This window comes from Dipodomys merriami, unplaced genomic scaffold (assembly GCF_024711535.1).
Source record: "Dipodomys merriami isolate MVZ:Mamm:240054 unplaced genomic scaffold, mDipMer1.0.p SCAF_112, whole genome shotgun sequence".
Taxonomy (NCBI): Eukaryota; Metazoa; Chordata; class Mammalia; order Rodentia; family Heteromyidae; genus Dipodomys; species Dipodomys merriami.
Genome location: NW_027202405.1, coordinates 1,113,811 through 1,127,936, shown reverse-complemented (window position 1 = coordinate 1,127,936; position 14,126 = coordinate 1,113,811). Strand labels below are relative to the sequence as shown.

At 35.8% G+C, this 14,126-nt stretch overlaps 1 protein-coding gene across 2 annotated transcripts in view; it reads left to right on the top strand.

The window, feature by feature from the left end:
• The window catches only part of Cep85l (centrosomal protein 85 like), a 93,464-nt gene that overhangs the window by 5,300 nt on the left and 74,038 nt on the right, over positions 1-14,126 (top strand). For both annotated transcript variants that reach the window (XM_070015326.1, XM_070015325.1), the window contains exon 2: positions 12,699-12,857. In XM_070015326.1, the coding sequence (XP_069871427.1) occupies positions 12,699-12,857 (159 nt within the window). The remainder of the gene's footprint in view (positions 1-12,698; positions 12,858-14,126) is intronic.

Below are 14,126 nucleotides of genomic sequence, written 5' to 3'. Positions count from 1 at the left end.
ATAGACTGGTGAGGTGGTTCATGTAGAGCACTTGCCTAGCAAGGGTGAAATCAAACCCCTAGTACCTTGGGAGAGGATGGAAAGAGGGGAGTCCACAGGGGAGAAGTTGAATATGTCTGACAGCCTACTGTGTTCTTGGAGATCATGGAGTAGTTTTCATAGCATCCATTAGCTCTAACCATTATGTTATTTAGGAAAGTTTATATTGATCAGGATGTTTCTTTCCTTTTGTGTGCTGAAGATTCTAGTTAGTCTTGGCATAAATTGTTATCATGAATATTTTCTTTATTAGGCAATATGAAATCATTGTTTTAAGACAACAGCAAACCTTAGAATATCACATTTGTAGGGGTTTTATCAGTCTCATTAATTTTTACTGTACTTCATTTTTCCTAGGTTTTTTTTTTTTTTTTTTTTTTTGGTTGGTCATGGGGCCTGAACTCTGGGCCTGGGCGCTGTCCTTCAGCTCTGCAGCTCAAGGCTAGCACTCTACCTCTTAAGCCATAGCACCACTTCTGGCTTTTTCTGCTTATGTAGGAATGGAACCCAGGGACTGCCCCTTGCATGCAAGGCAAGCACTCTACCACTGAGCCACCTTTCCAGCCTCATCTTTTCCTAGTTTTTAAACAGAGACAAAAGCTCATGAAAAATTAAATACATGATTCTAATTCTGAATAGCTGCCAAAATGCTTTGAATATAGTATTGAATGTAACCAGAAGGTAGGAGTCTTTGGCCTGTCTTACACACCGAAACCAACAAGTACATAAATTTTTCATAGAAGGAGATAATTTCATCTATACTGATCACTGCTCTAAGCTTTTTTATTTCCTTTCTCTATGTAAGAAATACTGGTATGCTGGGCACCAGTGGCTCATGCCCATAATCTTAGCTACTCAGGAGGCTGAGATCTGAGGATCACAGTCAAAGCCAGCTGGAGCAAGAAAGTCTGAGACTCAATCTCCAACTAACTACTAGAAAACTGGATGTAGATCAATGGCCTTGAACAAAAGAGCTCAGACCTGGAGTGAATGCCCCAGGATGGGTACAGACACATACAAGAATTCTTGATGAGTATTTATTGGTTTGAATTCTTACTCTTTCAATGAAAGTATCTTCTTTTTAAAATTTTTTAATTAATTCAGTTGAAGAGTGCATTTCTTTTTGGACAGTGTCACTCTTCCCTCATGTTGTCCTAGTTTTTTCTACCCATTCCACTCACAAGTGTAAGTTCATTTTCAGCATAGTGTCTAGAGAGTACCATGGCTTATTTGTTCACCTTTGTCCCTCCACTTCTGTGCCTTCACCTGCCCTCAAAAACAGATAAATGAACAAACGGCAAAAAACAACAGTAACAAAGGAAAAAAAACTTCTTGATTCCATTTCCAGGGTGCTGCCCCTGAGCTCTTCAGCTCAAGGCTAGTGCTCTACCACTTGAGCCACTGCGCCACTTCTGGTTTTCTGGTGGCTTATTGGAGATAATATTACTTCTTATGATCAGCTGACCAGTTTTCTTTTTTAAAAAATTAACTTAATTTTATTGTAAGGGTGATGTTAGAGGGGTTATAATTGCCTAAGTAAGGCAATGAGTACATTTCTTGTTGAATATTGTTTTCTCTTACTTTCCGTCCCTCTCCATACTTCCCCCCAAGTTATAAAGTTCATTTCCAACATAGTGTCTCATGAGAATTGCTGTTGCATTGGTTCACCCTTTGTCCTTTGTCTCACCATTTTGTTATTCCCCTCAGTTTTCTTAAATAAAGCTGTTTTAACTACTTCCTGAAACAAAGAATTGAGCCACACTTCCAGCTCAGCTTTTTGCTGATTCATTGGAGATAGTCTCCATGACTTTTCTGCCCCTGCTGTCTTGGAAAATGGATCCTCTGATCTCAGACTCCTAAGTAGCTAGGATTCCAGGTGTGAACCAGTGCATGACCTGTAGTCATATCTAAAAAGCTAGTTGGCATAGTTAATTAAAAGGAACTTCTAGTTTTCTCCTTTGTAATTATTTTACTTATTTAAATTACATGCTTTTTTAAAATCAGGGGATGGTAATAATATTCATTTTTGGAATTTATTGTGGTGTTCTGGTGTATTATACATTGTAGAAAAATTAAATCAAGCTAATTAACACATCCTTACTGATTTATTTTTTGTGATAATGTTAACAGCATATTCTTTTAGCAATTTTTGTCATATGTGATTCACTATTGACTGTGGTCACCATAAAGTATATTACATTACTAAAACTTATTCCTGCAGTCCAACTCAATCATTGTATCTTTGTAATTTTTGATCATCTGGTCTTTCCCTGTCCTCCTTTTATATTTAGAAATCCACAGATACTTGTTACTGATTACTTAACACTTTGATTTAATCTTTAAATGTCAGAAGCCCAATAAGCACATCGTACTAGGTTTTAATGCCATTTTCTCATTTGCTAGTGTGTTTATGTGAACAAGTACACTTAATAATTCTTGCTGCTAGCCTTATAGCCATTCTGAAGCTTGATATTACTTTATTCTTGGTTCATTTCTCTGACTTAGAATTTGACCTCTGGCTAAAACGTACTAAAATTTTACTGGGTGCAGTGGCTCATGCCTATAATCCTTGCTACTCCTGAGGTGAAATTGGGAAGGTCATATCTTGAGGCCATTCCTGGGCAAAAAGTTTGAGTTTATGAGTTTCCCTCTCAACCAATAAAAACCTGGGCACTGAGGCATGCATGCCCTTGTCACCCTAGCTACCCAGGAAGCATAAATAGGAGAATCAACAGTCCAGACCAGTCCAGGCATAAATTTGAGACACTATCCTAAAAATAACTAAAGCAAAAAGGGCTGGGGGCGTGGCTCAAGTGTCAGATCTAGGGTACTACACTACCCCAATCTGGCCAAAAAATGAAGAAAAAGCCTGTTACTTTATGTTTGCCTTGATGTCTGGGACTCTTTGGGCTTGGAGGAGTTTAGCTTTTTAGTGCCCTTCCCTTTGCTACTTGTTGTGTGACCCATTTACTACTTGTTATGGTGCATAACGACCATTCCTATGAAAAAGATGGTTAACAAAATTTGGAGAATATGGAGAACCAATAGACTCCTTTGTGAACATGTGCAACTACCAGTACCAGTTTCACTGTTAGGAAATTAAATGTTCCTCTTCTATGTATACACTGTTTCTCAGAGTTTATCAGTTTTCAGGTGATTTTTTTTTTCTTCTGTTTATGGAACCAGTGTTTGAACTCAAGATCTCACCTGTATAGCTTGCTCAGCTGGAATTCTACCACTTGTGCTATGCTTCTGACCCAGCCTTCTACTGTTTTCTAAAAAGGCAAACAAAAAGTTGTTTGTTTATATTATCTTACATTAGTAACCCAGAGGGAGATTTCCTTGTTTGCTAGTTAATTTAGAGATGAAATCCTGAGGACTTTGCTACCCAGGTTTGGCTTCTAACCTCTGTACTCCAGATTTCAGCTTTCTGAGTAGCTAGGATTACATGTGAGCACCCAGTGCCCAGCCGGATGCATCATCTTGTAATTAATGGTGTCATTTACCACTCTTTTAGTGGCACATAACAATGATAAATATCAAAATTATGTTTTCACCTTTTAAAGGGTGTGAATAATGTTGACTCCCATTATACTTTCCCCATATCGAGGGCTTCCTTTGAAGATGGTCATCCTAGCTGTTCACCATGGCACACACTAGTGATCCTAGTTCCCCCATTTATTAGGAATTTTGACCATCAGCTCTTCAAAATATTTAAAATAACTTTTAAAAAAGCTGCTTTGGTAAATATTTACTTGTCTTTAAATAGATACTTAAATGCAGACTGGCTCAAGGGATAGTTTAAAATATCTTAGTTTTTAAATAAACAGACAACCTCCAAACAAGCCCTTGCTTTAATCCTTCTGAAGGGAAGGGTATTTTTGTAGTTCTAATTGTAAGGCTTCCAAAATTCTAATTTTACTCAATGAACATCTATTGGGTACACAGTAATAATAATGACTACATTTATTGCCTTAGTGTGCAGCTCTGTGCTGTATATTGGATACTTAAAAAGTTGTACTTTTCCTGGGTTGGTGAGAAAGAAGAACATCGTACACATGTGGGATAATACAACAAGTGCTGTGATGAAAATTTGAATAATATATTCAAGATGAACAAAGTAATACTTATTTTTTGTCTGATGAAAGAATCTGGAAAGACTGAGCAAGTTAAATTCAAGTCTGTCTTGAAGGGAAACAGTTTGGAGTTACAAAAGTTCTTTGGTGGCAGTGATTAGGTATGTGTGCCTAGATTCTGAGTTTCTAGGGGAGCGAATGTGGGAGGTTAGCTGTGGAAAATTACAAAATGAATTTCTAGCTGGTAAAGAAGATTGCCAAACTTAAGGAGTTTGAGTTTTATTTAATATTCTGTAAAGAGCCTTTAGGCTATGAAAGCAGGAGAATAACAAATATACTTGCTTCTAAGATAATTCTCAGGGTAGTGTCTGGTTGGGTGGAGTTATTCTTGCTGGAGAATCGCTTTTAGGTCATTGTATCTATCCAGCAAAAAGTATGATTTATAATAGTGGGTACAGAGAAGAGAGTGCTAATTCAGATAGTACTTATGAAATAGAACAAAGAGATTCTGAGACCGATTTAATGTATGCATTATTTTTTTGTTGGATTCCTGAGTAAGGTTATATGTTGACTACTGTTGAAATGACACATTGAGATAGTTGAAGGCATGGACTTTATGCTTAAGTGTTTTGTACTAAATGTTTCATAGATGTTAAAATATGACATATTTGCAGTCTGTATAACACAAGGTAATTTATGTTACTGTTTTATTCTGTTCTTTTTTATTTAAAAATACTGGCTTATCCCTACTAATGCATAGTAACTTGCATTTTGAAAAACATTGCAGTTTTTGTTTATGATTTATATTATATATTCACTGTTTTGTATAAAATTGTAAACTTGACTTGTCAATGTTATTTTCTTCTGACTCCAAGTAGTTCCAACTGAAGCTATAGCTATATTCCTCTATTGTAGAAGACTTGACACAATGCTTTCTCTTTTTTTATGAAAAGCTTCAGCAATAAATAAAACAGGTTATAAGTTTTTAACTTGGTGCTGATCTTCCTGTATTTTCAATGTGATGAATGTTATTGTAAAATAAATTACCCTGGGCATTCAGTATTTGACTTCAGAGTTGAAATTGGTATTGACAAATGTGACAGTTTAATGTTGTACAGGGCCTGGAAATTTTTGTTGTTCTTATAGCAATGCTTTGTTGTTGCTTTAAGAACATTTTTATAGTCATCCAATTATAATGAGGTTAAGGTTTTATTAGTAAAGTTCACCAAACTGTATTTTTTTTCTTTTTTGTCAGTGCATGAATCACTACCTAGAGACTAAATGCTCCTATTTAAGTTGTATAGTCTTAGAACCAGCCTGCGAAAAAAATTTTCCTTATCAAATCACTTGGTAAATGTATTTTACATCTAGTTTTCCCTATTTTGTGACTTTGGATTGACTTGTCTAGAGATAAGATATGTAGTTCTCATATTGCATTCCTTCAGTGTTTAATGAAAATATTAGAATTTTGTTCATGATGTTTGTAAATTATCTTCAGTGGTCAAGGCAAGAAACACCTATTGCTTCTTTTAAAGTTAAATGAGTGGGGGCTGGGAAGATGACTGAGTGGTACAGTGCTTGCCTTACATGCATTGAGGCCCTGGGTTTGATTCCTCAGCACCACATAAGCAGAAAAAGCCGGAAGTGGCTCAAGTGGTAGAGTGCTAGCCTTGAGCTGAAGAGCTGAGGGACAGCGCCCAGGCCCAGACCAGCCAAAAAAAAAAAAAAAAAAAAAAGTTAGATGAGTTCAGGATGAAAGAGATCAATTTATGTCATTTCATTTTGTCTGTAATATTTTCATGAGTAAATAAAAATATCATAACAAGATAACTTGTTCTGGATAGGTGGTCTTTTTTTTTTTGGGTCTGGTCATAGGGCCTGAACTCTGGGCCTGAGTGCTGTCCCTCAAGCTCTTCAGCTAAAGGCTAGCGCTCTACCACTTGAGCCACAGCGCCACTTCCAGCTTTTTTCTTTTTGCTTATGTGGTGCTGAGGAATGGAACCCAGGGCCTCATGCATGCAAGGCAAGCACTCTACCACTAAGCCACCTTCCTAGCCTGAACTTCCAATTTTTTTCTTCCTCCACTTTCTTCCCCTCCTCCTACTATCCCTCTTTTTGAGCAAGTACTGAGGCTTATACTTAGATCCTGGGTGCTGTCCTTTAGCTTTTTTGCTCAAGGCTTGCTCTCTACCACTTGAACTGCAGCTCTGCTTATGTCTTTTTGCTGGTTAGTTGGAGAAAAAAGAGTCCCATAGACACTTCTGTCTGGGTTGCCTTCTAACTCCAATCCTCAGATATCAGCCTCCTGAGTAGCTAAGATTAAAGGTGTGTGTCACAGGAACCCCACCTCATTTTTTTAAAGTTAATTGTGATATTATTGAAACATACTTGAAGCCATATCAATCCAAACAACTCATTCCAAGATTTTTATTTGGAATTCATAGAATGATTTTACTCTTTGCTCCTTTTTTTTGGTCAGTCATGGAGCTTGAACTTGAACTCTGGGCCTGGGCACTGTCCCTCAGCTCTTCAGCTCAAGGCTAGCACTCTACCACTTGAGCCACAGCGCCACTTTCAGTTTCTGGTGGGACTTTCCTGTCTGGGCTGGCACTGAACTGCTATCCTCAGATCTCAGCCTCCTGAGTAGCTAGGATTACAGGTGTGAACCACTGGTGCCTGGCTTTACCCCCTTTTTTAAAACCTATTTTTATTTGAGAATAGTGTAATCCATTTATGATTTGATGTTTTGGGACATTAAAATATTGTACTTTGATTTGTACATTAAAATATAGCCATTTTATTCCAAACTAAAACTCCTAAGGTTATACTATACCTCCTAAGACTTCAAAGTGGTGCTTAAATGAGGAGTATATTACAGATTTATTAGTGGTTATTAAGCATTTTCAAAAATTAAAATATTGTAAAGAAACTATAGTAATCAAAAGGAAAATAAACGCAGGAAGGTCAAAGACATTACAAGCAATCCTACAAGCTAGAGAAAAAAAATAGCATTATGTTTCTTTTCAGTTGCTTTGTCTCCTTCCTTTGGATCTTTACTAAATAGTGTCTACATCGCTAATCTGGTACCTATAGGGTTTGTCCTTTATGATAGTTATTGTGGCCTGGAAGGAGGATTATAGTTTTAGTTTGGTTCTAAGGAGAAGATAGACAAAGAGAGTTCAGACAATTCCTAGATAATATGAAATCTGAGGTTATGAACTTCCTTTCAAATTTTATGTCTTGTTATTTACCTTGACAATGTAAACAGCATATGCTTTTGGATCACGTTAAAATGTTTCATTTATTTGGCGGTACTGGGGTTTGAACTCGTTCTTGCAATGCTTGACAAGTATTCTGCCACTTGAGCCATACCTCCAACCTTCAACATTAATGGTCATAATTTGTTCCTTTCCCTCTTTGGGGTTTATTTCTAAATGTTCTTTACTGGCAGTAATATTCGAACAGTATTTGTCTAAAATTCTATTAATTCAACTGTTTATATATATTTCTTTGAGAGTAGTATTAATGGGATTAGTATAACCCAGTTAATTGATATACTTTGCCTCTTAGCTCTTTCACAGACTTTTTTTTTTTTTTTGTTTTGGTAAGGGACAGATGAACATTTGTTCACTTTAGTAGTGTATGGAAGTATTAGACAAACATCATTTTGTGATTTGTTTTGGTATATTTACTAGATTGATAGATGTAAAATGATATCTTTTGAATTTGATTTTACTTAATTACCAGTATATATAGATTTTTTTCATAATTTTTTATTTATCTGTGCTTTTCTCTTTGGGATTTGTCTTTATTGTGATCTTTTTAAAAGTTTGCTTAAGTTCTTTATAATTATGTAATACTTTATTTGCTGTATTTGTAAATATTTTTAGTGTTTGCCTTTAAACTATTTGAATAGTGATTTGTTTACTTCAAATAGTACATTTCATATGTGTGTGTGTGTGTCCCTTGTTTAAAGTCATCAGTACAAATTTATGAGGTGGCAGGCCACTGAAGGAAATTCTGAGATCATTTCCATGTGTTGCTAAGTATAGAAAGGCTATAGTGTATACAGACAATCCTGATTTATGATGGCTTAAGATTTTTTAACTATACGATGAAAGTGATGCTCATACACTAGAACTGTGCTTCAAATTTTGATTTTTCCTGTGCTAGTGATATGTTTGTAGGCATGGCTTATATAATTATCAGGGGAAACAACTTACACTGTACAGAATACTATGTAGCTAAGCTATGATGTTTGGCAAGTTAGGTATGTTAAGTTCATTTGTAACTTGTAATGTTTTCAGTTCATGATGAGTTTAAATCAAGGAATGTCTGTTTTCTTCTATGACTCAGAGATGGAATTAGCCTTTTTAGAAAGGTGGAATGCTACCAGTATCTCAGATCATTTTTCTGTCATTTGTTGTAGTTTGCTTTTGGGTAGGAGTTAGATACAGGTAGTTGAGATTGTAATTTGCTTTGTAAATCTCTTTTGTAGGTGTCAAAATTAATCCAGGTGATATTGAAATATTGAGAGGAAATTGAAGGTTGTACTCAATGTTCTTTTAAAAAAGTTGCCAATTTCCCCAGTATTATACTAGGGTCTCTGGAGAGAACTGCCAATATGAGATGACGACTAAGGTATTGATTTAAAAGCTTATGAAGGTTGACAGAATCACAAGGTAGAGATACATTGTGGGTTGAAACATAGCATTACATCGTCTAAAATCAAGAGTTTTTGCTTTGATGATTTTATGCACTTTTTAAAATAAAAGTTATTAGGAATCTGTTGAATTTTTTATATCTTTTTTTTTAAATTGTGAAAATACCATACAGAGGAGTAACAATTACATGGGCAAGGTAATGAGTACATTTCTTATCAAGCATTGTTGCCTCCTCCTTTGTTTTCCCTTCCTATCCCTTCTCATCTCCCCTCCCCCCTAGGCCCCTCATAACCCCTGCAATTTTTGTATGTTAATCTATATCCAGTTCATACTATCAGAATTAAATATTGATATAATTTGAAAAGGAATGTACATATTTTTCAGCATAACTGATAGGACGAATAACAATGGTAATGATGGAGTAAATGTTCATATAATGCATTTGTTCCCGTAGTAAAGCTTTGAATAGTATTAACATTTAAGTATAGAGTTCCCTGAAAAAGCTTCCTCATTTCTATAGTCATATACATAAAATGTACAATTTCTCTAGTTTGTATTATATATGTAGCTATGTAAACATTTCGATCTCACACTGCTTTTCATGTTAAAAATGGGTTGGTAAATTGTCTTAGTGTTAGCATATTATCAGTTCATTTACAGATAGATAACTATTTTTGTTTTAGGCATTTATTCAGAAATACCTTAATATATATACTTTTTTTTCCCCGAGGGTCACTGTAACACTTCATCCTCATCCCCAGCTGTGCTTGTATATTTTTGTATTTCCCTACTAGGTTCTGAAAGATAAATTCCTACAAGGTCCTTTTCTATATTGTCATTTAGCTATCTGTTCCCTGATTGTCTTTTGGAAAGGTTGTACCAATTTATATGCCACAAATCATGAGTATTCTCTTTCCTTTGTTGACTCACATTTTTCAAATGTTTGCAAAGGTGATAATTTAAAAAAAGCAAAAAACCTTTGTCCTTTTCATTATTTCTGTCATTATTAGTGGGATTTAATATCTTCTTGAACTATATCATTTACATATACTATTAGTTGTTCACACCATTTGATGTGTGAGAAAGGGACAGTGACCCTTTCTGTTAATGGTGCAAATAGGGCTTTGAGTTTATTTTGGTGAATTACTTGACTGAAGAAAAAAATTTGATATATAAATCATTGACCACAGATCAAATTAGAACTGATGTACTGGTAGGATACTTCATCAATGCTTTAATGTGAAGGTATCTAATCAAATGAGTTGTAATAAGTCCTATTCTCAGACAGGTCTAGAAAGCTACAAATCTAGAGTCTACAAAATCTACTCTGGACCTCAGATGGTGAAAATGTCTGGCCAATGCTCTTCATTTTGAGTTGTTAATTTAAATGACCGTAACCCTTCATATACCTATAAAACTCAAACTTGACTTATAATTCATATTTAAATAAAACTTTTAACTAATATTTAAGTGACATGATTTTTATTAAATGTTAATGTTTGGACTAATAGATGTAGTTTGAGATCTGGTTTTGTTAATTTGGTTATTATATATATATATATATATATCAATTTGAATGGTAAGAATGACTATTCCTAAAATTGTAGTGAAACGAATTTTATGCACATGCATGATATTTGTCAAGTTTTGTTTTCTTTTTCTTTTTCTGTGCTGAGGATTGAACCCAGGGCTTCCCACACTCTTGAACCACATTTTCAGCCCTTTTGTTGTGTTCAGCTTTTGAGATACGGTTTCACTAGTTACATTAGGGGTGGTTTTCACCTCATGATCCTGATCCTCCTGACTCGGCCTGTCTAGTAGCTGAGATATAGGAGTGTGCCACCAGACCTGGTTGTATTTGTCATTTTAAGTCAATAGACTTAAACTGGTATACAGATTTCAGCAGTCAGTCTTGTTTCAAATCATGATAAGTATACATAATGAAGATGGCATCCAGGGGTATCATTTACCATTTATGTAGATACCACTGCAAACAGAACACAAAGCAGGCAGGCAGTAAATCATGCGATAACAATTTGTTTTAAGCTAACTTCCTCCTTAAGATCCTTCCTCCTGCTTTCCTCTCCTTTTTCACTTCCTCTTCTTCCTTCTCTTCGTCCTAGTGGGGCGGGGGGTGGGGGAGTGCTGGTGTTGAGACTTGAACTCGGGGCCTGGGGCTGTCTCTGAGCTTTTTTGCTCAAGGCAAAAGTAGAACCACAGCTACATTTCAGTTTTGATGATTAACTGGAGATAAGAGTCTTAGACTTTTCTGCTTGGTTGGGTTGGCTTCAAACTGTGATCCTCAGATCTCAGCTATGAATATGAGTATGAATAGTTGGGATTACAGACAGGAGCCACCAGCAGCCTGCTATTCTTACGTATTTTGAAAGGACTTTTTATTGAAACAAAAGCCTTAATGTCTTGCAAGCTTGTTAACTTATATAAGTCTGTAGCCCCAATTTGAGAATCACTGTGTCAGATAGCCATTAGTAAGACTAACTGTACAATTTTTATGTTAAGTTCAGCAGATTAAACATTTTTTTCTGATTACTGTAAAAATGCACACATTCTTTATTCTTCACCTAGCTGCAATGTAGGTTGAGGCTGACACTGATCCGTTTACACACTGATCCACATGGCCCTTCTAGTAGACAATAAAAGAGTGAAGCTAAATGAAGTAAGGGGGAAAACAGAAAAGTTAAAATGTCAGAATGAACAAAAATGAAAGCAAATATTCCGAGAACATTGGAAAAACATTAGTGAGCTAAGAACATTTAACTCAAAAAAGGACAAATTGAGCTAAGTAGGACAATGCTGTATTGTTAAAAATGTAAAATTATGTTGTAAGTGACTAGGTTATAGTAGAAAATTTGTTTTATTCTGTGTATGATGAGCAAATTCTCTTTTTAGTGTTGTATAATATAAATTGTTTGGACCTTCCCTGTGCCCTACTTTGGGGCTGAATACAATGTGTCTTGGTCAGTGTCACCTCTTTGAATTTAATTTTTAATTAAGACATAGGTATATGTTTGAAAGTTCAATTCCCCAGAAATCAGAGTTCTTTAGTCCTAGGAAGGTGCTGAAGTCATGAATTAATGGGTGTTATATGTAAAGTTTATTTAGATTTTATTGTTATATGGGGAGGGGCAAAATGACTTTCAGATCCTGTGTTTTTCACAAAATAAAACATTTTTCTTATATATTATACAGTGTAGCTGCCTTATTCCTTGATTTATTACATGTAATTTTGACAAAGAGTGGTAATAAAAAAAAGAAATTATCTTCCATTTATAAGCTAATCACAGTGGCTCATGCCTGCGATTCTAGCTGTTCAGGAGGCAGACATTTTTGGAGAATTTTGGTTAGAGATGAACTTGGTCAAAAAGTCCTTATCTTGACCAGTAAAGCCCATGGTGGATTTCTTTAGCATAAATGGGAGGGCCCTATTAGAAAAATAACTAGAGAAAAAAGGGTTGGATATACAGTGCGCAAAGCCCTGAGTACATACTATAATACTGCCAAACAAGTACAAATAAGAAGTTCATGGCCATTCTACAGCTCTGTTGACATGGAGAAGCTTTAGTCCCATGCTATTGGCAGTTGGGTTTAAACGATGATGTGATCTGCTGAGTGTTTAATTGCCTTAATTTTGTGCAAATATGCTTTCACCAAAGCAAGTGTCACACCAAAAGCTTAATTGAAATGATAAAGTGAAAATTTGGTATTTGTTGACAGGCAGTGTGTTTTTAGAGGAGATTGGGAAAAATGGGAAACATGAATGCAGCATCTGAGTATCTGAAATATAGCAATGAACACCACAATGTATCTTGAACAGTTCTGGTATTTCTTTAGCAGTGATCTTGTTGGAATACTAAGGGTCTATTGCGTGTGTGTTAATTGTGCACATTTTCCTTTATAGGCCCGGATTATTTATCAGCATGGCTACCTGGTAATGAATCATTGTGGCAGACCACAACTGTTCCACCTAACCATCGAAATAACCGTGTCAGGAGACACAGTATAGCTTCTGACAGTGGAGACACGGGCATTGGCACTTCCTGTTCTGACAGTGTGGAAGGTAAGATGTAATGCAGATTGAACAGACACCAATCTTTGAAAGACGGTTGCAAATTGGGATTATTTAAGTGGTCTGTTGTTCCACAGTAAAAATTACAGTGTTTCAGTGTTTAATAATTAGTATATTATTAATCCATTATTAATGAATAATATAGTATTGCTACATTTCAAATTGTGCTTACATTTTTCTTTCTTTTCCTAACATTTAATATAATTGTAGTTTTTCATTGAATTTGAAAAAATAGTACAGAAAGATTCCATGTAGTCTTTATCCATTTCCCCCCAGGGAAATAGCTTATAAAACTATGTGACAGTAACACATCCAGGGTAATGACATGGGTGAAGTAAGGACATAGGCCAGGGCAGGGGATGTAGCTCAGTGGTAGAGAGCTTGCCAAGCATGCACAGTCCCCAGCACTGGAGGAAAAAAAAAATGTACATTAGTATATTCTTATGTTGCTCACTACCACTTGTCTCTACCCAATCCGTTTTCCTCTAACTCTTAGAAAGCACTTATTTGTTTTCCAATCCTGTAATTTTGTCATTTCAAGAATACTATATAAATGGATATCATATACGTAAGCTTTTTTCTTTCTTTCTTTCTTTTTTTTTCAGTTTGGGGTTTGAACTCAGGGCCTCATGCTTTCTAGAAAGTCAAGTGCTCTGAGTACTACCTCAACTTGTTTTGGCTTTTGTTTTTCAGGTAGGGTCTCATTTTTACCTGGGGCTGGTTTCAGTCCTTCCACACAGCTAGGATGACAGGTTTGTACTACCACACCTAGCTAACTTTTTGACTAGGCTGGCCTTGAACCATGATGATCTTCCTGACTTCTGCCTCTCCTGAGTAGCTGGGATTACAACTGTGAGCCACTGTGCCTGGCCAGTATATAACATTTTGGAAAGGACTTTTTCCCTGGAGAATAGTTCATTCCATTTTGTTGATGAAGAGTGACCACCTCATTAGTGGTGCTATTGGAGACACATGCTTAAACTACTAACAGCTTGAAAAATATCACAGTTTCCAATTTGGGACTATTAGGATAAACTTTCCATAAATGTGCATGTACCAGTGTTGATGTGAAACATATCTTTTCCTATCTCTGGGGTGGAGACCCTGAAGAATCTGCTGTGTTCTGCCTGTTCATCCCCTGGCCCATCCAATAGTTGTAATGACTCCTTAATCTCCTCTGGTTTATGACAGTTTTTCATTCTTTCCTTGTTTTTTATAGTATTAATAATTTTGAGAACTGGCCAAGTATTTTATAGAATG